Source organism: Marmota flaviventris, chromosome 5 (genome assembly GCF_047511675.1).
Source record: "Marmota flaviventris isolate mMarFla1 chromosome 5, mMarFla1.hap1, whole genome shotgun sequence".
NCBI classification, from domain to species: Eukaryota; Metazoa; Chordata; class Mammalia; order Rodentia; family Sciuridae; genus Marmota; species Marmota flaviventris.
Window position 1 is genome coordinate 14445839 of NC_092502.1, and position 27040 is coordinate 14472878.

Here is a 27040-nt window from a genome sequence, read left to right on the forward strand (position 1 = left end):
CCTTCAGCAAGATCAACCCTGACTCCCAGCACAGCATCTCTGCTGCAAGAGTCTCCAGGAAGCCTTGATTTCCACGCCCAGAGAATTGTGCTTCTGTCTCTTCTTGCCTCTCCTGCACTAGCTAGTGGGTTTTCCAGGAGCTTTGACCATGCCTTCTTCATGTCTGCATCCCCAGCTCCCAAACAACACTAGGGACAAAAGTGGCCTGAAGTCAAGTGCCAGCTGACCGAGTGATCCTCTATCACTGGTCTGGATTTGAGGCTCAGAATCCTTTCTGTAGCCCCAAGGTTAGCATGGGAGTGAGGATAACACAAATTGCAGGTGAGATGTTTAAACTCTTTATAGACATTCACTTTCTGAGGGATCCATCTGGCTTAAGCTTTTCAAGAGATTGCTTCTCTTCTTGTGTCAACCCACAGGGATCAGAGAGAGGGATGAGAGCAGTCTTTGCTCTTTCCATTTTTCTCTGTGGTCCTACATCCCTACCAAGCTCACTTGCCTTGTATGGGAATACAAAATAGAAGACTTATCAGAGAAGATAAGGGATATTCTTTTAGAAAGGTTTTTGTGATGGTGCTATTTGGCTTTGTGGTTTTTTAGTTTTAATACCATTCCTCTGTGTGAGTATTTAATTGGGTAATTCAGAACTCCAGCCCATTCCAATGACACTGTCATTAAATGTCACAAGTCTTAGATGAGTCTAAGAGAGTGGGAAAAATAGCATCCTGATATTTAAATATATGATTACCCTTTCTTTATAAGTACTTAGCTGGAAGTGTCTTAGACTCTTTCTGCCTTTCACCCTTCCCCCACCATGGGTGTCCTTGGACTGTCTTTAAGATGGCACCTCCCATGCATTTTTCCCAGGTTAGGAACTAGAGACAGGGAAATGCGGTGGTCTTACTCCAAGTCTCACCACATTATACTGCATCTCTTGGGTACAGAACATTATATTTAGGTAGAGGCTGATGTCATGTTGATGTGTTCTTTATGACAGCTGGGCCACAAGCAGTGTGCTTCACTGCCAAGTGGTAAGCAGGATTCAGAGTTAGAGGTTGACGTGTTGCTCAGTGTTCTTATAACAGTTCTACTAGGGTGTTTGTTCAGTGCATACAGGGAACTGCAGCGCTGTTTGGCACCTAAAATGTCTCACAGCATTGGGGCCTCCTGGGCCCAGTCTCCCTGTCAGGCACAGAACATCCTGCAAGAGATCCATGTCAACACCTGAAGGTGTCTGGATACATGGGGATTTTCATATAAAGCTGCAAAATTTACCAAATAATTCATGCACTTTGTTTATGGAAACAATTTAGTAGCAACAAAGGCACTTGAAAAAGAATTTTGTCATATATAAACTCCACTCACAAAATAACACTTTATTGGGCTGGGGATGTGGCTCAAGCGGTAGCGCACTCGCCTGGCATGCGTGCGGCCCGGGTTCCATCCTCAGCACCACATACAAAGATGTTGTGTCCGCCGAAAACTAAAAAATAAATATTAAAATTCTCTCTCTCGCTCTCTCTCTCTCTCTAAAAAACAAACAAACAAAAAAAACACTTTATATAGGAACTAAGATAGCCATTGTGCCAAGAGGATTTTGTGGCTCAGAGACACTTGTCTAACATCATATGGGTCACTGTTGGTGAGGCTTAGGCTTAGAGCTAGGTCATTCTGGTCTAAATTCTGCACTACTCTACTAATTTTAAGGAATTCAGAAAATCTAAGTTGCTGGAAAGTCTGCACATGGGAACAAGTGAGCAGGAACAGGAGGTGGAGAGACAAGGCCCTGGGCTTTGAGAGCTGGAGCTGTGACCAGCTCTGACCCTGGCTCCCTCTTCACATGGAAAACAGCAGGAGAGAGACAGAGCTGGGGCCCAAGAGGTCTAGGGAAGAGAGGTGAGGATACAACAAGAAGCTGGCAGCCACAGCAGGCGGAGAGTGGCCCACCCCGTCACTTAAGAAGGGCCTGGAGGTGAGAGGGGTCTTTTTTGTTCAGAGAAGAGAAAAGAGCTAGCCAAAAAAAGAGGCAAGGCCACACAGTGGTTAAACAGTACTTGGGAGAATGTACAGAGAAAGGCTCCAAGCCCCTTTTCTGTCTCTTGCTTCTTCCCCTCCTACTCCACGTCCTGACTACTCCTCCATCTGATCCTGTCACCTAGGTGGGTTGAGGACAATGAACTTGACCAGCAGGCCATGAAGCTGTGAATTCTTAGCTGGAGGAGGGATTTAGGGTTGGGGCTCTAAACCAGGAACATGTCACCTTGGGCCCCCCACCCTTCCCCTGAGCTCTCTGAGTCTTGGTCTCGTCTTTCAAAGAGGGTGTGAAATGGATGGTCCCCTGGGGTCTGTCTCCTTCTGATATTCTGCAGGCATGGCATTTTTGAGACAGTTTCCATACCCTCGTCATCTATGGCATCCAGAGGAATCCCATCTGTCACATCAATGACACAGCATTTGTATCCCGCCCTTTATTTTTCTCCTGCTAAGGTGTTTTAATCCTGACAGTGTAATAGAATAAATCACAGCCATCAGAGATGGGAGTGACATTGGCCACACACATTAGAGATAAACAGTCGAAAATCACTCACCCGTGCCTTCCCCTTTGCCCACAGCCTCTGCTGTCTGACAACACCAAGCTTGAACTACGATTTCCATCTGGCTGCACAGATCTCAGCACCAAAACACCCTCTGCATTGTCGTCACAGCTCTAATGATCCTCTGGCTGCCAGCAGCCTGCCTGGCCAGGCCATTCCCACACAGGGCTTTGACTTCTTCCCTCCAGCAAGTGTTGAGGAAAAGATTGTTTTTAGGTAGTCAATCAACAAACAATTTTAGCAGCCACTACACTCAGGTGGCTTGGGCTTGCCTCCTTTGCTTTCACCCCTTTTTCATATAAGATGACTGCCTTGGTTGAGTAACTAACCTCCCTAAACCTTGGTTGTCCTTAAGAGTTACAATGATTTTCATGCACCTACCTTGTGTAGTGAAGCATATAGCGATTGGTCAATAAATTTAATCTACTAATATTATGGTTTACAATTTTTGGGTCTCTGCATTCAATAAGGGAAGTGTTATGCTGTTGAGGTATTGGGTTAATGAGGGATAGTGACAGCAAGCTCCAGAAAGAGTTCTCAGAGTAATTGGCCTGGGTGCTGAATAAGTGATTTAAATGATTGATTTTTAAGATGAGCTCTGATCCACTCTTTTTGTATCCTCAACAGCTGGTGGCATCTTTACCTTTATCTGTGAGTCCTACCTGGGGACACAGTGATAGTACCTATAACCAGGGATGGGGACATTTGTGGATGACAAGATTTCTAATGTTTCTGAAAAAAAAAAAAAGACTGGACCATTGTGCTCCACAGAATACCCATTGTCCATATCTATAAATTTTACCATATTCAGTACCACAGGGAGTGGCTTCAGGGCATGAAGGAACTCAGCCTGCAAACACCTGCTGGACCACTCTGGGACTTCAGAAGCTGTTTCTTGAGCAATCCCAGTGGCTTCCCACTGTTCTGGGACCCCTGTGAAGCCCCTTTGCATCTCTTTCCCACAGACAAGCCAGTGACTTCTTGACAACACGAATGACCTAATATTGCTCAGTAGCCTAAAATCCTCAGCAAATTCCCTCACTCCATGTTCACTAAACTGATTATCTATGATCTCTGCGCCCAACTATTTTTCCATTTTTACCACAGGTGATATTGAATTCATACATGTAAGGTGTGTTGAAGACTACCTGCCACTCAATGCAGTGATCAATCAAAAATGTTGTTAAAAAAATGAAAACAAAAAAAAAAGTTTCTCCTGTTCATTAGATCATTGAACCAGTACCTTTATAAAACATGCTAAATCCCTGTCATAAAGCATTGACTTCCTAAGTCTGTTAAGGACAGAAAACAAGGAGCTCACAGGTCACGCTGCTACATAATGCTCTATGACTAATCAACCTTCTGAGATGTAAACTTAGGCTGAGCAAAGGTAAGTCATTGGCACAAGTATTAATTTTGTCTTTTATGGTGATGTGAGCAAGCTATCCCAGGTTCTGAAAAGGGTTAATAAAATGACCTCGTAAAAGTGTCCTAAGATCTGAGGCTGAAATTACACCATGTGTTCATAGCACTCTTTTTGTTAATCACCCAGTAAATGAGCAAGATCAGAGCTCAGAGGATCTAGGAAAGAAAATGAACACAGGCTTTCACTCAGGGTGTGGCTGAGAATACATTGTAACACACGGTGCACAGGTAGGTCCTAGAAATCTCTCTCGAAGTGCCCAGGTGCCAGCAGCAGCTCTGTTTGGCAACAGAGATCATGAATCATGCATGAGGTAGAGGGAGGTCTGGGCAAGTCAGGCTGAGTGAAAGGTCCTGCTTACCAATTTATCCTAATGGCATAGAAACTATACAGGCTAAGGTCATCATTTGGAGCAGAGGAAAAGAGATATGAGTCGGGTTCAGAGGGCAGCTTTGGGACTTGATACCATTCCTCAGATTCCAAAGGGTGATGGGAATCCCCTGTTCAACAAATAGTTATTAAATACCCCTGTGCCTGGCAACATTGGCTGGAGTTAAGAGAGATGGAAACATAAGCAAGATACAACCTTTGCCCTCAGGGAGCTGATAGGGTATGTTCAGAGCTTCCTAGGGGGCACTTTCTGATCTGATGTGATGGCTTCAGTGGAGAAACAGCATCAGATTTTTCTAGACACATGATTTGAAAACACACACACACGAAAGACAACAGCAGCAGCACACCCAACCAAGCTACTCTACAGCGTGTTGCAACCTGTATATAACTCAAAAACCGTGCTAAAATGAAAAGTCTATAAAGATTCATTTGAAAACCAGACAACTAACCAACTACCCAAACAATAACAGCAGCAACAACAACAACAAAATGAAGTTTCTTGTGTATAACAAAGTGTTACAGAAATCACAAACCTATAATTTAGTAACATTTAGTAAGCACCAAACAGCTGACCCCAATCTCGCTCAGTGTCTTGTTTCTTCAATCAACATGCCCTTCACTATCACAAAATCCTATAGAGGCAGCCTCAGAAACACGCCTGTCTGTACAGACTGACTTCTTTTGGTTACCCAGTAACTTGTAAAACGAATTAGCTGCCAAATGTCTTAACCCAATTTGCACTGAAAGCAGAGGCTAGAGAAAAGCTTGGGAACAAGTAGTTTATTTGTGGAATGAGTCAAAGGAACAGAGGTGAGGGACAGATGCAGAAACAGAACAGGAGGGAATGCCAATTCAATGATAAGTTGCAGAACTATCCAAAGCAAGGGTAGCCCATGGTCTTGCTACTGGGTTCTTGCGAGGGGCCCTGGCCTGTGCATCTCAGGATAAGGAAAGAAACATTTATCATAAAACTCTCACTTCTGGCTTCTGAATCCATTGGTCAAGAGAATACCCAGGATGTTAACTCCCTGAACTTCCAGGGTTGTTTGCTTCTGATTGTCCTGGTCTTCAAGGGCATTTGAGTATCTCATTATCAGAAAAGTCCAGAGCCTGAATGTTGTGCAAAGCCTACTTAATCTGTTCTACAAGTGTCATTACAGAGACTTTTAAATCTGGAGATTTTATCAACACATGCAAACTGTTCACTTTTCTTGAGAAGTTGCAAGATCTAGGAAAGCTAGACCCAAATTCTACAATGACATCCATCTACCAGCCCTGAGAGGTACGGCCTAGACAAACACTCCAAACCAGAAAGGTCTCCAGCATGACACCTAGTTGAAAACTTGACCTGCTTAATCCATCTATCTGCCCTCTCTGAATACTGGACTCTCTATCACTATTGAAACCATTCCTAGTCTTAAAGCATAATGGAGGTGGAGACCCAGTTTTAACACCATCTTTCTCTGCTGACTTTGCCTTTCTACATAAACACAACTGTGTTTCTTCCTATGGTAGGTCCAAATTCATCATTACTGTTTTGACTTTGAGGATGTTGTATCAATTAAGGTAATTAATTGATTGCATGTTACATCCCCAGCCAGGTGCTCAAATTAAATCTTCACTTATAATATTTAACAGAAGGTAAGCTGAGAAGCAGGGGTGCTAGAGGAATCAGTCCATGTGCCGCTAAGCTTCACATTTAAGAGCAGATAAGTGGACCAGGGCAAAAAATGACCTGCAACCCCATAACACACTGGCAACTGGTTGCCTGCCATGGCATTAGAACATACAGAATGAGCTCCTGGTTGGATTAATTGTACTTATTAAGCAAAAGAATGAGGAGGTTCTACTAAAACCAAGTTTATGGGCTTCTGAGGGAAAAGTGAGATTCTATGTCTCTTTGCTAAGCATGAGAGCCTCTGCTCCTGAAATGCCATAGTTAACAAAACAGCTACATTCTCTATAGTGGGTCCTGTCAGACAAAGTCTTCAGTAGGCTCTACTCAAATCCCTGGAAATATTTTATTTATATAAAAAAAATAGTTTTGTCTTGTCCCACCATTTTCCTGGGAGATGGTGATTAGCTTGGGGTGGGGCTTGGGCTTCTTAAACCTCCCTGGGAAAGTCTAGCGCATTGCCACTGGTCCAGACAGAGATGGTTTGGACTGTGGCCAGGTTCCCTGTCCCCTCACTGCTCAGCTAGTACGACTCAGCACTCTGCAGCAGGCTCCCTGCTGTTCCATCTCTGGGTTTGTGAAGCAGAAAGTGTTAACTGGGTCATCTCTGTGCAGAGATTTTGCAATGCATACAAATGGGGATCAGAGTGCAAGAATTGAATAAAATGTCATTGTAAACTAAGGAGAATCTGAACCCACAGCTGGCAGGTGAACAGGGGTCTTTTTAAAGCTGATGCCGTCACCTGAATTTGCAGTCATTTTGAGAGGGATTTGTTTGCCCTATGGATATTTATCCTACAGTTGCCTGGATCTCTCTCTCTCTCTTTCTCTCTCTCTCTCTCTCTTTTGAGGACATAAAAGTAACATGCCTCTTTTCTATCAGTGTTCCAGCTGCAGCAAATAGATCCATAGAAACAAATTTAACCCACTGGAATTACTCTCTAAATAAATTCAACATTTTGGTTCAAAGTGCTACAAATAAATTCAGTGCTTTAATTCCCAGTACATGGAGCAGACCTCAACAGCACAAGGACACCCTGAGAAGCATGTATTACACAGTCAAGGTGGCAGTAGACATAGGGGAATTTAAAAGAAAGTGCTTCAAACTATTTTTAAAATAAAATGCATCCCACTGGGACCGCAATTGCCCAATGCCGACTATTCATAAATCAGGGGGAACAAAGAGCAGCTTCACATTTTGTGTCTCTGGCCAAAGAAAAAGATCTAGGAAAAGAAAGAGAATAACAGGTTCAGCCGAACACAACGTGGCCCACCTGATTCTCTATTTCTCTCTCTCTCTCTCTCTCTCTCTCTCTTTCATTCTTGGAAAGATCTTTCTGTCTTGGAGAAAATGCATTAAACATAATGCTCATAGTAACTTTGGCAAAATATTCCAAATATTATAAAGGGCTGTTCAACATTATTAAATAAGTCTGTGTTGCACTTCTTTTTAATATCTTTGTGCACGCTCAGTATTTGCTCTGATTGCTCCCAGCAGAGATTTATTGCTAAAGTAGATCTGACTTGAGGTTGAGTGGAAAAGAAAGCAGTCAGTGCAGGAGGAATATTGAGTAACTTGGTGGTGTGAGAGAGTTTGGCTGCAGCAGAGAGGAGAGAGAGAGAGAGAGAGCTTGTGAGATATGCATGCCAATTAAGGTGCTCAAGAAATGAACATGAATTCATTTCGGGGACACACCAGACCCCTCCTCTTCATATGTCCCTAGGGATGCTTCTGGAATTGCCAGAGCTGAAAATTAAATTATAAACCTAAAACATGACATTGAAAATGTAATGTCTCCTTTGATAATATCGGCGTGCTGATTCATCAGTGGGCGGGGCTGCCCACTCCTGGACCCAGACTGTGAAGCAGGGTGAGGCAGACAATGGCAATCCCTCCCTCTCTCAGTTTTCTTCGAGGTTTCCATCAGAAGTGCATCCTGTCACTGACTGCACATGCACTGAAGACACTGACAAATAAAAGTGACCCTGCAGAGGCTCTTGTAACACGTGCCCCCAGCCTAGAAAGGGGAACAGTATTACTGACTTAGAAAAGCGCATGTTAATGCAATTCAGTGTGGGAGTGTGAAGGTATGTGGGAGAGCACCTTCGAGTTGGCCCTTCACAATGTGGGAGTTGGTATTGTCAAGCTGAACAGACATACCATTCATATTTTCTAAATGTTGTCATTTTCCAAGCTTTGTTTTAAAGTCTTCTCATTAGAAAATAAGCCATTAATAAAAATAAATTCTCTTGTAGTTACATTCATGAGTCAAAGCACAAAACTGCAGAGCACTTTGGCTCCCTACTTACAGGAGTCTTTGAATCCATGTGCTGAGTCACTCATAAACAGAAAAAAGAACAATAACAGCCCAGTACAGGGCCCAGGAAAGTAGATGGAATAGAGTTTCACCAAAAAGAAAGTTTGGCTGAGCCTTGCAGGATGAATCGGTTTGGAGTAGGCAGAATGGTATTCTAAAAAGAAGGAATGGTATGACCCTTTTGCATTTATAATAGCCTTCAGGGGCCTAGCATATAAAACAAATGACTGATAAGGAGAACTCGTATGAGGAAACAGACAGAAATGGGGTTTGGAGCAAACTGGAACGTGGAGAGATGTGCTCTTGGTTCAAATTTATAAATCAATCTGTGGGCCAAACAAAACATATCTACACCTTATATGACCTGCGTACATTAGTTTTGTGACCTCTGATTTAGGGGATAAAAATCAGGTCGACTTTTATGGGATTAAAAAAATGAAACTATCATCATGCTTGAAATGAGATGTCAAGTGTGGCCTGAGCAGCTCGATGTCTTTGCAAGATCTTCCTCTTCTTGTCCTCTGATTACCTTGTCCTCCTGTCAGTTCCTTATTTCTTTTCCCGGCACACTTTTCCTAGATGATCACACCAAGCCCTATGAAGTGATTAGCTATCAACTCCTGCAACTATGTCTAGCTCAGGCCTCTCCCCAGAACTGCAAATCTGTATAGCCCATTAAACATCTGCACAGAGATGGCCCAAGAACACCTGAGATTCACAAAGTCTACCTTGATACAGATCTTCTTAACTGGCCCAGCAGCACATCCCCTGCCTCTGGCCTTGGTGACCAGCATGGATGTCACATCAGAACTACAGCAATGTCCTTGGCTCTTCTTTCATCCTTCCTGCTGCTTATCCTGCCAACGGCAGAAGGTTCCACCATTAAACCTTTTCATCTTTCCCAGTAAAGTCATCAACTGGCTGGAATAAAAACAGAGTCATTGCACGCTCACACTTAACACTCAACACACTACTATGAGTTTCTGGCTTCTTTAGTGTGTGACAGAGGATGCAGAATTGCATGTGCTGGACACAGAGGAGGCACAGGAGCAGTGCCATCTTGTTCCTATTTTCTCTTTGCCCTAGATCCATGGGAGATGCTCTGATGATAGTGCTGCTCTTTTGCATAGGCAGAGATCTAATGAGATTGAGAAAAAATACTCCAAAATTTTTGATAACACTACATTTTGATACACTTTAAGTCTGCCATTCTAGATGAACTTGAACTAACAATCTATGCACTTCTACTTAAGGGGTTATTTACAAGCATTGACCTTTCCAGTCTCTTTAAGTAAACTCAGCATCAGAAAGCCAATATTCTTTTAGCTGGAGAAAAAAAAAAATAAGTCAATGCCCAAGAGTCCCAGAACAATATATCTGTCTCTACTTATACAGTGTCCTAAAAAGGCAACAACCTCTGTTTCTCAACACTTCTCAAACCATCTCCACTATCCCAGTTCAGGCCACCAGTCTTGTTTCCATAAAAGAAAGCCTCTTAGCTTACCTCCTTGATCATGTGGTTTCCTTGGAACATTCCCCCAAATCCAGAATTATCTCCTTGAGTTGCCTACCAATTCTAGCCCTTCTGTCCCTGCTCCATATTCAGCTAACTTCTTTTAAGATCTTGGAGCAATCATCTCTGTCTCCTCCATACTTTAGTGTATGTCACACCTTTTGCCTGAACACTCTTTTGCCTCTCTGATGGCTCACTCCGTCATTGACCCTGAATTGTATGCAAGGATGTCACAATTTGGGAGAACCATTCCTGATGCATAATTCCAGGTTAGATGTCCCTTTAAAACCACCCAGTATTGTCCCTTTCATAGTATTTAACATATTATACCTAGTCACATATCTATTAGGTTATGCGTCTACAAAATTGCCAATTTTTTTAAGTTTAGAGACCATGTTTGCCTCATCCACTGTTGTGTCCCAAAATTTATAGTGATCTTATATGAACTCCCATATTTTTTTTTTAATTAACTTGAAGGAAGTAGCAAAAACTGGACCCTGTTTTAGAAATTCAAAATCACTCATGATAAGCACAACATGCTAGGGAAGAGACTTAGGAAGGGAGGCCATATAAATGGAGGAGCAGTTGTACAGTATTGGAAAGCTAGAAGCTTCCCATGGAATGAGAAACTTGGAAACATGATAAACAAAGCAGGAAAAATAGGCAAGATTTTGTGAACACCAAAAGAAAGAATCAAGAAGAAAGAAAAGAGTTTTGGAAAATTCCCTAAAATATAAGGGTTCTGATACCATTTACAAAAGTTGGGAAGTGAAAATGGAAACATATTTTAAGGGAAAAACCTATTAAGTCTGATGTTTAAATCCCTTAATAATAAATCTTTAGGAAAGTGCAAACAGAGCTTGGAAAGCCCATACAAGGGAGTTCTTAGTCTTGAGTGTCTCTAGCATGAAAAGCGCATGTCATCAGACTAGTGGTGTTCCCTCCTGATTCCTCAGAGCAGGATCCATTCCTTCAGGCTTCAGAGGCACTTGCCCTAAGTTATCTCTAAACACAAGGCAGATTTAAGTTCAAGACAAGGACAGCTAAAGTCATAGAGTGATAGAGATGTTCATCACCATGCATCCCAGGGCTGGTCTATGTGAATGTTCCTTGACAATGTTGTGCTCAAGATAGGAGATGGGGATCCCTTGGGGGAAGGCCTCTGTCTAACAATGTTCCCAACAGAGGAGAAATAAGAGTAGTGATACCAGCCAGAGAGATCAAACAGATCTCTCTGAACAGAAAAGCCAAGAAGTGGTGGTAAACATGAGGCTAGTTGTAAGGCTAGATTCTCTAGAGATGTCAGTCCAGATATGATCTTTTTACATCATTTGTATCTGAAGAGCCCTTGAGGGGTATAGACTGTGACCTCAGGGGTCATGAGAATAAAACTGTTCTCTTAGGGGAGAGCTCCAGAGAATTACCACCAAAAAAGAGCAGGAAACAGAAGATGAGTTTAAAAAAAAAAAAAGGAAGAAAGAATGCTAGATTTAACATTGGATGCAGAAATGACAGCAGATAATTATTTAAAGATTAATAACTGGGCAACTAGAAAGACTTTTGCTTAATGGCTAAAGCTATTGAAAAATATATTCCTGGAAGGGTAATGAACCTCAACACGGAAAATACAGATAAGATTGACTCTCAAAGTGGTGTGGTCTCCAAATCTCCATACATTAGAATGATGAGACTAGATTAATTTTCATCCAGGGATTATATGGATTAAGTTCTCTCTTAATTAAACTCATTCCTAAAATATATATTTATTTACCTGCCATGAAATTCACATCCCTGAAAAAAAAATGCCTGTATCCAAAGACACTACCTTGAAGCATTTCTTCCAATCTCATTTTTTTTTTTTTTACTCGTAAAGTTTTCTGACTAGAAACTCTGTCACACAGTATGTTGGCATCAGCTGACAGTTGCTAGATGGTATCTTTCATTCCTTTCTAAAAATAGGGAAATAATGTGTGAGTTATGTTCATCTTTGAAAGCAAAAGGTATGGTGCACAGGGAGTCAGTCATACTCCATCAACAAGCTAGAAGCACAGTTCTGGGATGGAAGATGTCAGAAATTTTTCAGTTCAAGGGAATCAAATCCAAAGGGGGAAAAAACAGATTTCCGTTGCACAGAATCTCATGAGTGTTGGAGAGTAGGAGATCCCTACTCCTGCTGGCAATAAGATTAAAGTGACAATTACCACAAATATCAGCCCTAGCTTGTATTCACCACTTAGGAGAAGACAAAGGCCACCTCATGACAAAAACATTATGGAAGGAAGTGAACCCAATGACCATAGGAGATGGGAACAAAAATAAAAGTTAGGCAATGTTCTAACTTGGTCCAGGTCACCCTGAGAGCTCACAGCAGTTTAACTTTGGGTTCTTCATTTTTAACTCTACTACCATATGCCTCCTAGATGAGGGAATAAGGATTTAAGTTAGTCAGCAAGAAGATTACAGATCAGAGAACATGGAAAGGTTACAGATTCTCCTTTTCTAAAGATTTTTCTTTTCTTTTCTTTTTTTTTTTTTTAACAACAAGACCACCAAAGATGAAAAGAAGTCCTTTCATGAGGTAAAGAAAATAAATTGAAGGCAATCTTCTCAAGATACATTTTACCCTTCCAAATATTAACCAGTGTCTTCAACTTCACTAAAACCTAAAAGTTGTTCTTTGTAGGTAAATCAAAGTACTGGAGTTTTCAAAATAGAATCATTATAACCATGATCCGGGGATAGGAAAAATGTAACTATTTTTAAGATGGTGATAGAAAGAAATGTTTATAGGTTTTCAAAATGCTTCTATAATTACCACATGCATTAATTGAATTGATATAGTCAATATTTTATCCAGATTACCAGTGGCTCCTAGTTTTCAATTTATTAACATGGATTAAAGGGCTGAGGTTGTGGCCCAGTGGTAGAGTTCTTGCCTAGCACATGCAAAGCACTGGGTTCAACCCTCAGTACCATATAAAAATAAATAAATAAAGATATTGCGTCCATCTACAACTAAAAAAAAAAAAAAATTAAAAACATGGGTTAAAAATTTATGCTATGCCAAATTACACACAGCAAAATTTATTTTATCCAAATTATTTTAAAAGTCCTAGGAGCGAGAATTAATTTATGAAGTGCCCTAACTAAACTGAGTCTAAAATATGTATGTGTGTGTTTACGTATTTTTTTTTAAGTGCAAGGGAGAGTTGGTGAAATTTATTGCTTTGCTAGAACTGATTGAGAGAAGCGATGCAAGCATACTTTGAAAAATCCAATCTTCTCCCAATTCTTTCTTCAACCTTGACCCAAACAGACAGTCTGAGGTACAGAGAAAGAATTCAATCTCGGCCCCCTCTCAAGAGACTTGAACTACTAACTGGAAAGAAGGGCTTTTTGAGGAATGAGAAGCCTGGCTGAACTCTCTGGCCCACTGGGCCTCAGCTGGCACAGAAACCGACTGGTTCTGCTTACCTGAGCAATATCATTTAGATAGCAACATCTTTCTTGGTCAGTGTTCCAGGCTGAGAGGTCGTGCAAAAAGGTGATCACTCTGAGGGGGACAGAGAATCAGTGCTGACAGCCTGGCACTCATTCCTACCCTAGGAATTTTTTTCTTGTAGTGGTGTTCGGTGGAGAGGATGGAAAGTAGGACTGGTCTAGGGAGTCTGGGACCGCTGTGGAAATGGATGTCAGTGTGTAGGGGGTTGCTTGTATTGCACATGATATGCTCAATCAGTGTTAGTGACTGCAGTTTCTGCATTGCTAACAGAGATTTAAAGCTGTGATCCTTATAAGGCTTGAGAGTTGAGCTTCATAGAACCTCCTAAGCCTTTGACTGAGGCTGTCCTGATTTGTTTTTGGTTTGTTTTCGCTCTTATTTGGCATGTGACCAAGCACAATGGTATAAAACACAGCTCTTGAAATAAGCTCTCCAGGTAGGAAATCGCTCAACTCCTCCTCCTATGTTTCTGGCCCTGGTTGGTTTATCCAGTCACATACATATATATCTCAGTCTCCTAATTGGGAAAAAATGGGAAGTAACAATGGCATCTATGTCGGGACATTGTTGTGAGTTCATACAAGCAAAACACTTAGATTGGCACCTGACACTAAGAAAGTATTCAACCAGTGTTAGGATTCTGTTGTTATTCTTATTGTCCTTGCTTGATGCTACTAAAAACCATGTAGATGGAGCACACAGTGCTGATCGGCGTCACAGTTACACAAATATGCCAAAGCAGAATTCGTGTCTGATGTTAGGTAACTATGCCACACAAGAAGCAGTGTATGACACACCACTCCACACATTTACTTCAGAGTCTAGAAGAACAAGCTGTACAATCTGCTGGGGAACTCAGCCTATCTTCATTATTCAAAGTGGCATCTTTTTCACAGGTTGGATGGGGGCTCTGTCTGACCAGGTATCAGACTGCTGTTCACTTTTGTCAGGCGCATTAACTCTGGGACCACTAGGATACTATTCAGGGCAGGATTAGTCATTTACTAATTACTAATTACTCCAGCGGCCACAGACCTAAGGTCAGCGATTCTCTCCCTTCACACCAGGAGGATCCAGCATAACAGAGGCCAGACAGGTAATTTGCATAGTCTCTACCTAAGAGGCCAGCACAGAAGAAGGCATAGAAAGATTCTGTGTTGCAAGCAGACAAAGATGGCACAATTTGATGGGAGCTTAGGTGAGCTCCTCCTGGGAGCCCCTGCCCCCTTCCTCCTGCTGGGTTGCAGCAGCTTTCTGGTTAGATACCTCAGCAGGCCTCTGGGGAGCTGGACAAGGTCAGACTCTGGACCCCACATCACTTTTACAGGTTGGCAATTCTTTTCCACTCTGAGCATTTGGAGAGCCAGCCAACTGTGTTTGCCAAACTTGCTTGTATGTGAGAAGCGTGTTTGTTTTATGATCAGTGTCTTGGGTTTTAAATAAGAATACTGCAGGAGATGATCCTGCTATGATCCTTGCTAATGTAACTCCAGGCTAATAAGTGCTGAGATGATCCTGCTCTTTGATTTCATGAATAAGAAAATAAAATGGGAAATGCATGACATTTAAAAAATTATTGTTATTACTGAGTGTAAAATTTATTTTAACCCTCTGTGTAGTGGCTCAGTTTCAAGTTACATGTGCTGTTTGCCAGATTGTATCTCCTGTTCCTCCCCTCCTTAAATATGTGCTTATTTACTTCCTGCAGAGTTCAATTTTAGAGCCCATCAAAGTAGATCCACTCAGACTCTGACTACATTTTCATGCATAAATTCATAGATGTCTTCAGAAGGAATTGCACTTGCATATGCAAATACTTTCCGATGCCTTTTCATTTCTACTTTTGGACTGCACAGTTTTTAATTCATGCAAACACATTACACAAACAAATATGGGCTCAATAACAACACGCGGCATGTGTGAATTGTTAATTGCAAAGCTATGAGTTTGATATGGCCAAGCAGCCTCCATTATTATCAATGGAGGAGAATAAGATTAAATAGGAAGAATAAAGGTAGATTGGAAAATAAAATCCCAGCACTTGGTTTTGTTTGGAGTATATATTAATAAGGGGAAAGATGATGGGCCCATCCGCCATTCAACAATAATCTGGAATCTACAGCTCATTGATCCAGAAGTCAGAATGCACCTTTAATGAGGCCTAGGAGGAAGAGTATATATTTCAGGACAGAAACAAAATACAGGCAGCAACACCACAAACAACACAGACGCTCCAGCAGAAGATGAAAAGCTTTTCTCCACGTTGGGCACACATCACCTTTCAAAATACCAGAGTCTCCTCTCAGTGATGCTCTTGGAAAGAGCTGACAGGTGTCCTAATTTCTGCATATTGGAAATGTAAGCACTCTGCTCATTAATTAAGCTTGGATTCTTCATTTTTTCCCCCACCAATTCCCACTACCTACTACCTGGGGTCAGGTGAGTACTTAATGAAGTAAAGCACATGTTGGAGTGTCTTGCAGATCAAACACATTTGATCCAGAGCAATTTTCAAGCAGATTCTGTCCCTCTTTTCTAGTGGAGAGGGATCAGTATGTGTTTCATTTTCATGAAGACTCTGGTACTCAGAAAATCAGAGTAAAGATTAAATGAAAATTGTTCCCTGAAGGACACACAATGGCAACAAAAACATAATTTCACTGTTTCTCTGTTGATTTTTTAAAAATATTCTGTTACATTTAAAAGCGGGAGGCAAGATAAAATGGGAGGATATGACAACATGTTTTTGGAACAATATCTGGACTCTAGATTTATAAATCTTGGGCATAATGCTAATTAATAACATGCATATGTATATTTTCTATAGAATAAAGAAAAGCAAAAGTAATTTAAGAACTTAAGGAAGCTAAGAAGCCAGGAATGTGGTTCTGAGCCAAGACATCTCATTAGGAATCAAACAAATTGATTGTCAAGGATGCAGAACAGGAAATTTTAAAAACTCAAAGGTATAAAATGAATGATGTAATAACTCAACAGAACAGAGCCTAAACTTGTGGTGCAGGCAGCCTGACCCTACCCCATGCATTCCCTGCGGTTTGAGGATTTACTTGTAATTTTGCAGGGTTAATTATGTGAACTGCACCAAGGTGAAGCTGGTACTCAAAGTGAAAGACATGGAGCAGTAAGTGGACTTCACCACTCTGCCTCCGGCCCTGCACTGCTTCAGTCTGCATGCCAATACATTTGCATGACCCTGGACAAGTGATAACAGAATTCTTCATGGATAATGACACCAAGGAAAAGCTAATTATTAGCACCTGGAAGATCAATATTCATACAAAAGTAATCAAAGTATTATAATACAATTAATGTTTGGTGAAAGCAAAAGGGAAAAAATTATATCATGGGAAACAGGTAATAACATATATGTGCCACCTGTGCTCTGAAATATAAAAGTAAACTGTATAACTCATAGTTAACACCATTCTTTGGTGGGGCAAGAAATTATATGCTATTACACAAAATGTGTTCAGATGTCTTTTAACTGACACACAGCATTTATTCAAAGAGAATCTAATTGAAAAGGCCAATTCATTCCAATTCATGAAGCAGTAGCAACATGAGCTCTTGGAGGCTTGCAAGTGGGATTCCAAGAAGAGAGTCTAAACAACATGGATCAGCTCATATTCCTCAGGCAGAGATTCAGTATCATCTCAGGAGTGTCTTTTATGTAGCCAAGGACCTGCTGTATGTGACATCTGTCAAAACCTACCATAACAGGTCTCTAAAAGCAACCATTGAATTGATAAGGAATCAAGTGTGCAGGACCAAGGATGCATCTCTTAGTTTCCATGGGAGTTGGGCATGGGAAAAGGAACTATCCTACTAAACTAAGCCCTCATGGGCAATTTGCTTGCCAGCGTGCCTTTCCCCATTTCCATCAGCCTCAGTCATCTGCCTGCTACAGGCCAAGTCAAGGATTGAGAAGGCTTGGAGCCCATCAGCGGGGCAGCGCTACCTACCTTGTCTAGGAAACTCATCGGACTCCCGGTGAACGAGGTCGGTGACTCTGTTTCCATAGTGCATCCTGCTGTCGTGGTCATAGGCCTTTAGAGTCTCACTGGAGCTGTAGGACTTCTGTGTGGGCACACGGCAGTCCTCGCTGTCCAGGGAGGAGCTCGTGTAGCGGCACTCTTTGCCACACCGTCCTCTGGTCAGAGAGCGGTGTCGCCGGTCCTTTACATCCATTATTCCAGAACACTGATGCTTTCAGCAAAGTCAGGCCTGAGTCTTGGCACCTTTGACTTTCCCACCTAAAAATATCAAAGGAAAAACCCAAGACTGTGACTACAAGAAATGGTGCCTTCTGTCTGACTCAAGTTTGCTTAGGCAAGCTTGGTGAGCTCCACACTAACTCTTGCAAAAGCTCAATGTCTAACAGTCAGTATAAATACAAGAACTTGATACACAGTAAATTAATTTTCTTGATATTTAATTTAATATATTGGGAGGGAAAAGTAATAGCAAGAAGCTCATCTTTTGTTTTTCTATATGTGTACAAATGACATGATAATTCTGTCACTCTAATGCAAGATCTTGTTACCAAGCAGTTCAAAATGAAATTGATTTTGTCCTTCTTTAATGACATTCTCCCTACCTCTATTTTATGCTACAGAAAGCTCAGGAAGAAAGCAAATATAAAAAAAGAATGAAAGAGAGAAATAAAGAAAAGGAGGGAAGGGGAAAAGAAAAAAGAAAGAAAGGAAGGAAGAAAAAAATGAAAACAACAAGTATATCAGCAAATTGAGCATGAAGCATAAGTCTGCTATTGATGCTCTGCAATGGTACCAAGCCATTTGACTAATATAAAATTGCCTAGGTGGATCTGGAGAACAATAATAAAAGGCACTGTAGACATGCAAACAGGCTTCCTCTTATTTATTTATTGAGCCATCAGCAAACTCCCAGCCAGTTTTCATTCCTTTGCAAATCTACATCTGGATTCACCTGGTCACTTCTTCCTAGCCACAGGTGAACTAGAGACCTTGGTGATGAATCACTCACTTGGCCATTAGCTAAAACCCAGAGGATGCCCATCACTGCTAGTACACCCAGTGCAGAAAAGGGAAAATGAGGAGGACCAGAATACAATAGGTAAGCTGATGGGGAGGAACCTCTCTAACACATGCTTTGGCAACCAGAGAGAGCCTCAGCCTGTCATATGCCACCCTCATCCTGAGAGTGTATGCCAAACACCACTCAGAAAACACTAGCCTTCTGCTCAGCAAATAACGGCAAAAATGCCTAGGCGCCTCCAAGTTCCAAATGATAGGCTCTTATTGATTTCATTTGCCATGCAAAATAGCATGGACCATGGGGCCAGGGCCTGGACAGAATGGACAAATACAAATTTTAATTAAAATGGAAAATACAACCCAGAGCCAGGGTAATGATTTTTCTCTAGGCTACTGTTGCTCACTGCCTCCTCAATATGTCAGGAAATACTTGGGGACCAGATCTGGAGTTCTGAACCACCATCACCGCCCCCCCACCCTTCCTTGGCTATTTACCACTCTGTAACCGAAGGTCCCTGTATACCAAAGTGCTAGCCGGTGTGAGCATCGATGTGGACAGCTTTGACCCAGAGGCAGCAAAAGCAAAGTTGCTGCTCTGTTGTCTCTTGACACCAAAGGACCTTCTGGATCTTCAGCACACTCCTAATCTACACTATTAATACACTTTTTCAATTGCTACCTGAAATTCTGAGAAAATATTTTTGACAATTGGCAACAGAAAGGTACACCTGCTATGAACACCGACCACAGTTATTTTGCTACTGTGATCACTCAGGAAAAAAAAAAAAGCAGTTTCCTAAATTCTAGAGTTCCTGAGTCAGCAAGTTGAGAAATACCTTTAAGAGTCAGGACAGCAGAATAAAATAAACATTATTATTGCTGTATGTATATACGTGACTGTATAACCAATGTGATTTGCAATCTATACACTCAGAAAAATGAGAAATTATACCCCATCTGATTCAAATGTATGATATGTCAAAATCATTGTACTGTCATGTGTAACTAATTAAAACAAATAAAAAAAGAAATATTTTTTAAAAAGTCACCAACCAAGAACTTAGGATTTCCTTAGAAGACATAAATAGCACTGGGATAGAAGTTTTCATGGCCTAGTAATAAATTCAAGTGTCCTAATATTATTGCAATTTCTAGATTCTAGATGCCAAAATTCCTTGTCCTTACTTCTGATCAAATGATTTCAATATTTTGGAATCCATATCACAGGCTATTTGCAAGTGTGGCCATTGAGAACCTAATAGGAGGCTCATCTTACCATGACCACAAACTAGACAACGCCCTTGTCATAATTACTTCTGGCCTTTCTAACTTGGTTTCTCAAATGATGGAAACAGGAATAATAAAAATTAAAATGTATTGTAGCTAATTTGTAATATGCTTTAAAACATCAGAGAGGCTAAAAAGTTATTTTTTTCTCTATGTTAATTTTTTCTTAGCTAAGTAAGTATAGACTTAAAAAGACAGAGGGAGAAGACCGTAAGTTTCCCACTCACAATAAATAATAAATCTTAGCACATAAACTAGGCACTGAGAAAAGAAGCCCCTCAGCCTCTCTGAAAGACCATAAGATTGTTCACACCAATACTGAAGAGCCACAGTTGTTTCTTTAAGTGTTGTGTGTTATAAGTTGATTTTTAATTTGCTTCTCTCTTGCTTTGCTGTTAAGTTTTTACTTTTAAATATTGTCTATGTTCCTGACTCTTGAAAAACTATCTCCTCTAATTTGCATGTGCTTGGCATAACAAGCTGAATTTCTACCTCTGTGTGTATATGTGCACATGCTCTTATTTTATTTTTTAAAACCATGCTCAGGGATGCTCAGGGTAGGAGCCTAAAGGCTTATTATCTATTAATAAAGTACAAGAACTTTGGTATTTGGACATTTTGACATCTACGTTAGTTGCCCAGAAATTTTCCCTGATAAAGTCCTCTTTCTTGGCTCTGTTCATGTTGGCTAAGTTTGTCAGAACCGTCACCTCTGGATAAGTGATGGAAATTTATATATAATGAGGTAAAAATTGACAGGGAAACCTAATCTCTTAAGGAACTAAGCAGAGTTCATAGCCTGTTGGCAAACAGACATTTTATATTATGCCTGCCTGTTATTTAAAAATTAATTATCACTATTAAAAAATACAAAAGAGGAGAATTTATATTATAATCTAGAGTCCTACCTAACCTTTAAATATAGGCAACATAAAAATTTATGTTTCCAAAATGATGGAGTAGATATAATTTTTCATCTTTTCCCCATAGCATCCAGCTAAAAATCCTGGACATTCTATATGAAATAAAAATAAGAAGAGTCTTTAAAGTGAAAAGAAGAGGCAGACCAACTAGGAACCTGAAGATGAAAGGAATAATGATGTGGTGAGTTCCCTGGAGATTTCTATTGCTTTAAATAGCAGGGACTTGGAGCTGAAGGAGTTGACAATCCAGAGACATCAATAGGCACAGACAACACACAGCTCAACAAAATCTAGCCTCTTCTTGCCAAAGGCCTATAATGAGGTCTTCCTGATAAGAAGGGAAGCATCTACGTATCAACCATGCCTCTCAGTCAAACAATATGGAAAAAAAATGCTGTCTCCATCTTTACCTTCATCAGCCAAGGCCAAGTGGGAAGCCCACACTTCCATGCTAATGAGGTTGCATTTAGGGACTTCAACCTCAATAAGAAAGGTTTCAGACAAGGCCAAGAAGAGAGCCAAGATTTTCACCACTTCCAGGAGACAATGAAGCTTCCCTTGCCACAGGGAACCTGGCCATCCACTTCCAGAGGGCCCTAACAAAGTGACACAGGAGGAGGTCTAGTGAAGAGTTAGGACTTTCATGTCCCCCAGTGTTAGATTCCCACTGCCCCTTGTGGAACCAAGTGGAGGTGGGATGCCGAGTAGGAGCAGTACCAAGGCTTCCTATCCCTAACACCCGGGAGGCATCAGTGCAGTTCCAGTGGAAAAACCAAATTTCCATCCCTATAATCCCCGCTCCCAATGAGCACCTGAAAGGGAGCTTCTTGACTTCAGGGGTTGACAAAGGCTGAGCAGGGAACCTGGCAGTAACAAGAAAGGGTCCCCCTTCCCTCCACAGAGCACTGCCAGAAGAAACCAGGTAAATTGGAAAGTTTAAATGAGATGTGGAGTTGCATAATATGATATAGCCCAAATGTACACGTTTCAATCAAAAACCACTGTTATACAAAGAATCAGGAATATTTAAACTGAATGAAGAAAGGCAATTCATATATGTAAACACTAAGATGTTAGCATGACCTTACATATGTTAAAACAGCCATCATGAAACTACTTCAACCACCAATCAAGAACACACTTGGAAAAAATTTTGAACAAGTAAAAATCCTCATAAAATAGAGATGCTCATTATACAAATAGAAGACACAAAGAAACCCCAAACAGAATTTTTAGAATGGAATCATTCAATAACTAAAACAAAAAACAGAGAAAAGAATGAGGAAAACTAAAAAATAGCCATAAAGACTACCCAATAAATATAATGGAAAGAAAAATGAAAACCTAAAATGTAAGAAGAAGAAAGAAGAAAACATTGGAACCTTTAAGGAGACAACAAAACATTTAATATTTATTTCATCTGAGTCCCAAGAAGAGAAAGAAGGCTGAAAATATGCTAAAATAGTAGCTGATTACATCTTAAATTTGTAAAAGTCATACCAGTACATATTCAAAAAGCTGAGTGAATCCCAAACTGCATAAACCCAATGCATCCATACAAAAAAATCAGAGTTAAACTTCTAAAAATTAAAGGGACATTAAAATTTTTTTTTAAAACTGTGAAAAAGTTACTATTTACCTATATAGAAAAACATTTTAAATGAAACCGTTTTCTCATCAGAAACCACGGAAGCCAAAATATATTCTTCAAGTGCTAAAATTGAAGAACCTTCAATATAGAATTCTATATCCAGGGAAAATATTTTTTTTGGAATGAAGAAAAACATCAAGAATACTTCAGGTAGGGAAAACTATAAGAAGTTGTCACCAGAAAACCTATTTTATAAACTGTCCAAATAGTACCCTAAACAGAAAGATCAAAATAAAAGAAGGAATCTTAAAACATTAGAAAGGAAGAAAGGAACAGGTAAGTCAAAATTATGGGAAAATGTAATAAACTTTCTCCTTCTGAGTTGTCAAAATTATTTCTGATAGAGGAAGAAAAATTGTAACTATCTGATCTGATTACAATTATATGTAGAGAATATGATTAAGAAATTTTTATAAATGGGTTCTGGTAAAAGAACATAAAGAGAACTAAGGTTTCCATACTTCAGTCCAGTTGATAAAATGATGAAAGCAGTAGGCTGTGATAAGATATAAATGTACAATGTAATTGCTATAAAAACTACACAAAGAGGTGTACTCAAAATCACCATAGGTGTCAAAATAGAGTTCTAAAAATGTGCAATAATCTACAAGAAACAGGTGAGAAAAGGACTTAAAGAACAAAAATAGAGAATAACCAAAAAGTAAAATGGAAGACATAAGTCCTAAAATAGCAATAATTACACTAAATGTAAATGTTCTCAGTATACTAATTAAAATACAGAGATCAATAAGGTGAACTAAGACTCATGATCTGACTATTATCAATTAGAAAGTCATTTTAAATATAACAATATAACATGTTTGAAAGGTAAATTAAGAATGGGTTATAGGTGAGAATTAAATCTCAACTGTTTAAATATATAAAAATATAGTAAAATTAAGGAAAATATATAATTCAAATATTGATCCAACAAAGTAAGAGTGACTGTATTATTATTATTAAAGTGGACTGCATAGGAAAGACAATTACTAAAGACAGACAGGGGCATTCTATAGTCACACAGGGGTCAATTCTATAAGAAGACATGACAATTCTAAATATGTACGCATTCAAAAGACAGAGCTACAAAATACCTGAAAACAACATGCAGCAGAACTAAAAGGAAAGGTAATCAAAATCACAACCATAGCTGGAGGTTTCAACTTCTGAGTCCCCCAGATTAATGGAATAACTAGATGGAAAATCAGCAAGGATATATCAGATCCAATACCATAAACATTCAATAGGGTCTAAGCAACGTTATAGAACTTCACTCCCAACAACACAGGTTACACCTACTTCTAAAGTGCTCATAGGATGTATCAAGGTAGATCATATCCTGGATCATAAAAAATAATAATAATAAACCCTAAAAAATTTCAACTTGACTGACATCACACAAAGTCTGTTCTCTGATAATAAAGTAATTGAAATAGGATCAGTAACAGATAAAGAGAAAATCTCCAGATGCTTAAAACTAAAAAAACACTTTTCTAAGCAATCCCTGGGTGAAGGAAATAGTCTAAAGGGGAATCAACATATGCACTAAAGTTAATGAAAATACAACACATCAAAATTGTGGGGAGAAGTCCAGTCAGTGATGAGAGAGAATTTCATAGAATTTGAAAATGGGAAAAGTCTCCAATAAGTAATCCAAGCTCTTGTTTTAAGAACCAGGAAAAAAGTAATAAGACAACGATATACCCAAAGCAAAAAAAAAAAAAAAAAGAAAAAAATCATAAAGAGCCAAAATCAATGAAAGTAAAAACAGAGAAACAATAGAGAGAAGCAATGAACAAAGTTGTTTCTTTGTACAGATCAATAAAAGTGACAAACCTCTAGCAAGATTGACAAAGAATAGAAGAAACAAATTACCAATATCAGCTACAAAGCAGGGATATTGCTACAGATTCTGACAACATGAGAAGGATAACCAGAGACAACTACCAACAGATCTACGCATATAACTTTGAAAAACTAAGATGAAACAGAATAATTCTCAAAAAAAAATCCTAATTATAACAATTCACCCAAAGCAAAATAGATCACATGAATAACCTTATAGCTATTAATGATATCTAATTTGTAATTATACTACCCAGACAAAAATAAACAGGCCCAGATGGTCTCACCGGAAAATTCTACCAAATGTTTAAGAAAGAATTAACATCAATTTCCAGCATCTCTTGCAGAAAATTGAAAAGGAGGAAGTGATTTTCAATTCATTTGTTGAAGTTACTACAACTCTAATTCTAAAACTTGAGAAAGGTAGAGAAAGGAAGGAAAGAAGGCAAAAAAGAAAACTAAAGATGAATCTCTCTCATGAATAATGGTGCACAAATCCTTGCATTAGCAAACAAAGAATCCAGTTATACATGAAAAAAAGCATGCACTGTGACCAAAAGAGAGATGTTCTGTAGATACAAGCCTAGCTCAGTATTTAAAGACCAAGGAATATAAACCATCATATTAACAGGATAATAAATTCTAATCACAGGATAGTATCAATCAAGGCAGAGAAGATATTTGGCAAAAATTCACATGCATTCATGATAAAAAAAAAAAAAACTATCAGAAAAATAAGAGGAAATTTCCTCAACTTGATAAAGAGCATCAACAAAAAACTTAAAGTTGACATTCTAATGAATGGAGGAAAAAATGCTTCTCTCTAAGAATGGAGTCAAGACGAGGACATCTGCTCTCACCAGTCCTATCCAACATGGTGGTGGGATTTCTAGAATGCAATAATTCAAGAAGTAAAAAACCTACATATCAGAAAGAGAGAAAACATCCCACTTACAAACAACATGATTAGGTCAGCACAGAACCTCAAGGAATCTATAACAAAACCTCTAAAACTAGTGTGAGTTTGCCAAAGTCATAGAAAATAAACATGCAAAAAACAATTGCATCTTAATATACTAGCAATGAACACATGGGAACTGGACATGAGAATATAATTTTACTTACAGTCTCTCCAAAGATGAAACATTAGACATAAATCTAGCAAAATATGTACAGAAATTATTTGCTGAATTTATGCCACACTGATGAAAAAAATTAAAGAAGATCAAAATAAATGGAAGTATCATGATAGATTGGAAGATGCAGCAGTTTAAATACCAATTCTCCTAAACTGATAAGTAGATTGAATGAAATTTCTATCTTAAAAAGAAAAAGCTTTCTAAGACTTTGAAATGATTTTATTTAAAATTTATACAGAAAGCCAGAAAAACTAGAATAGCTAAAACAAAAAAGAAGGAGTTTTAAGACTTATAAAGCTACAGTACTCAATACTATGGGATTGACAGAGGGATAGACACATAAACTAAAGTAATAGAATAAAGAACACCCAGTAAGACACATGCTAATAAGCTCAACTGACTTTTAATACAAGAGCAGAAGTAATTCATTGAGGATAGCATTTTCAACAAAGGGTGCCTGAGCAACCAGACATCTAGAAGCCACAAGATAATGGATTTAGTTTTCCACTTTATATTTTAAAAATCCAAACTGGATGGATTAGTGACTTAGAAATAAAACAAACAATACAAAATTTTTAGGAAAAGAGGGAAATATTCTAGACTTGATACCAAATGCTTAATGCATAAAAGAAAAAATTAATAGATTGAATCTCTTCCAAATCAAAAATTTTGCTCTCCAAAAGACCCTGTTAATAGGATGAAAAGACATTCTACAGGCTGAGAGAGCATATGTGTAAGCCACATATTTGATAAAGGACAAACATCGAGAACATGCAAATATCTCTCAAAACCCAACTGTAAAAATAAAACACAAACAATCCCATTAGAAAATTGGCAAAGGACACGAGGTGACATTCCACAAATAGGACATTTAAGTGCAAATAAGCACATGAAAACACATCCATCAGAGCCACAAGAGAAAAGCTAATTAATACTATGATGAGATGTTACTACAGACCTCTCAGAATGGATAAGCAAACAAGAAAGGGACAACACTAAGTGCTAGCAAGGATGGGGCAAAGCCATCACTCACACTTTGCAGGCCCAAATGTGAAATGGAACAGCCACTCTGAAAAACAGCTGAGGGATTTCTTAAAACACTAAATGTGTCACTGCTCTAAAACCCAGAGACTACTCTCCTGGGCATTTATGTAAGCAAAAGTGAAATGAAAATGTCTGTTCACACCAAGACCTTAGAGGAGTCTTTATAGCAGAATGTTCATTCATAACAACCCAGAACTGGACACTGCACAGATGTCCTTCATTAGGTGACTCGGTAAGCAAGCTGTGGCGGCCCCATGCCTTGAAACCCTGCCCAGCAATAAAAGAATGCACTATGGACACACACAGAAACAGGAAGAAAAGGTTATGTACTGATATTTGGCTCCACTTTACACAGCATTCTTAAAAAATGACAGGAGCGGACACCAGATTGGTGGCTGCTGGTTTAGGAAGGTATGAGAGTGTGAGGTAAAATCAGCATGGCTCTAATCAGGCTTCTGGGGTGATAGGGGTAGGGTGGATTTGGGCCATACCCATACACATCCTGGTTGAGATATGGTCACTACAGTTTGCAAGATGTTTCTCTTGGTGGAAATTGATCAGAAGGCACATGGCATGGCTCTGCCTTATGTGTTCTGACTATAAATGATTCTACAATTACAGCAAAGTTAAAAAATTTCTTTAAAAAATATCGTCCAACACAACATACCTAGTCCCCAAATCCATCATGAAAATATGC

The 27040-nt window shown here is 39.4% G+C and overlaps 1 protein-coding gene across 6 annotated transcripts in view; it reads right to left on the reverse strand.

Moving 5' to 3' along the window:
* Positions 1-17627, reverse strand: part of Tenm2 (teneurin transmembrane protein 2) — an 892009-nt gene extending 874382 nt beyond the window's left edge. For all 6 annotated transcript variants that reach the window (XM_071612002.1, XM_071612001.1, XM_027938624.2 and 3 more), the window contains exon 1: positions 17402-17627. In XM_071612002.1, coding sequence (XP_071468103.1) covers positions 17402-17627 — 226 coding nt within the window. The remainder of the gene's footprint in view (positions 1-17401) is intronic.
* Positions 17628-27040: the final 9413 nt, after the last annotated feature.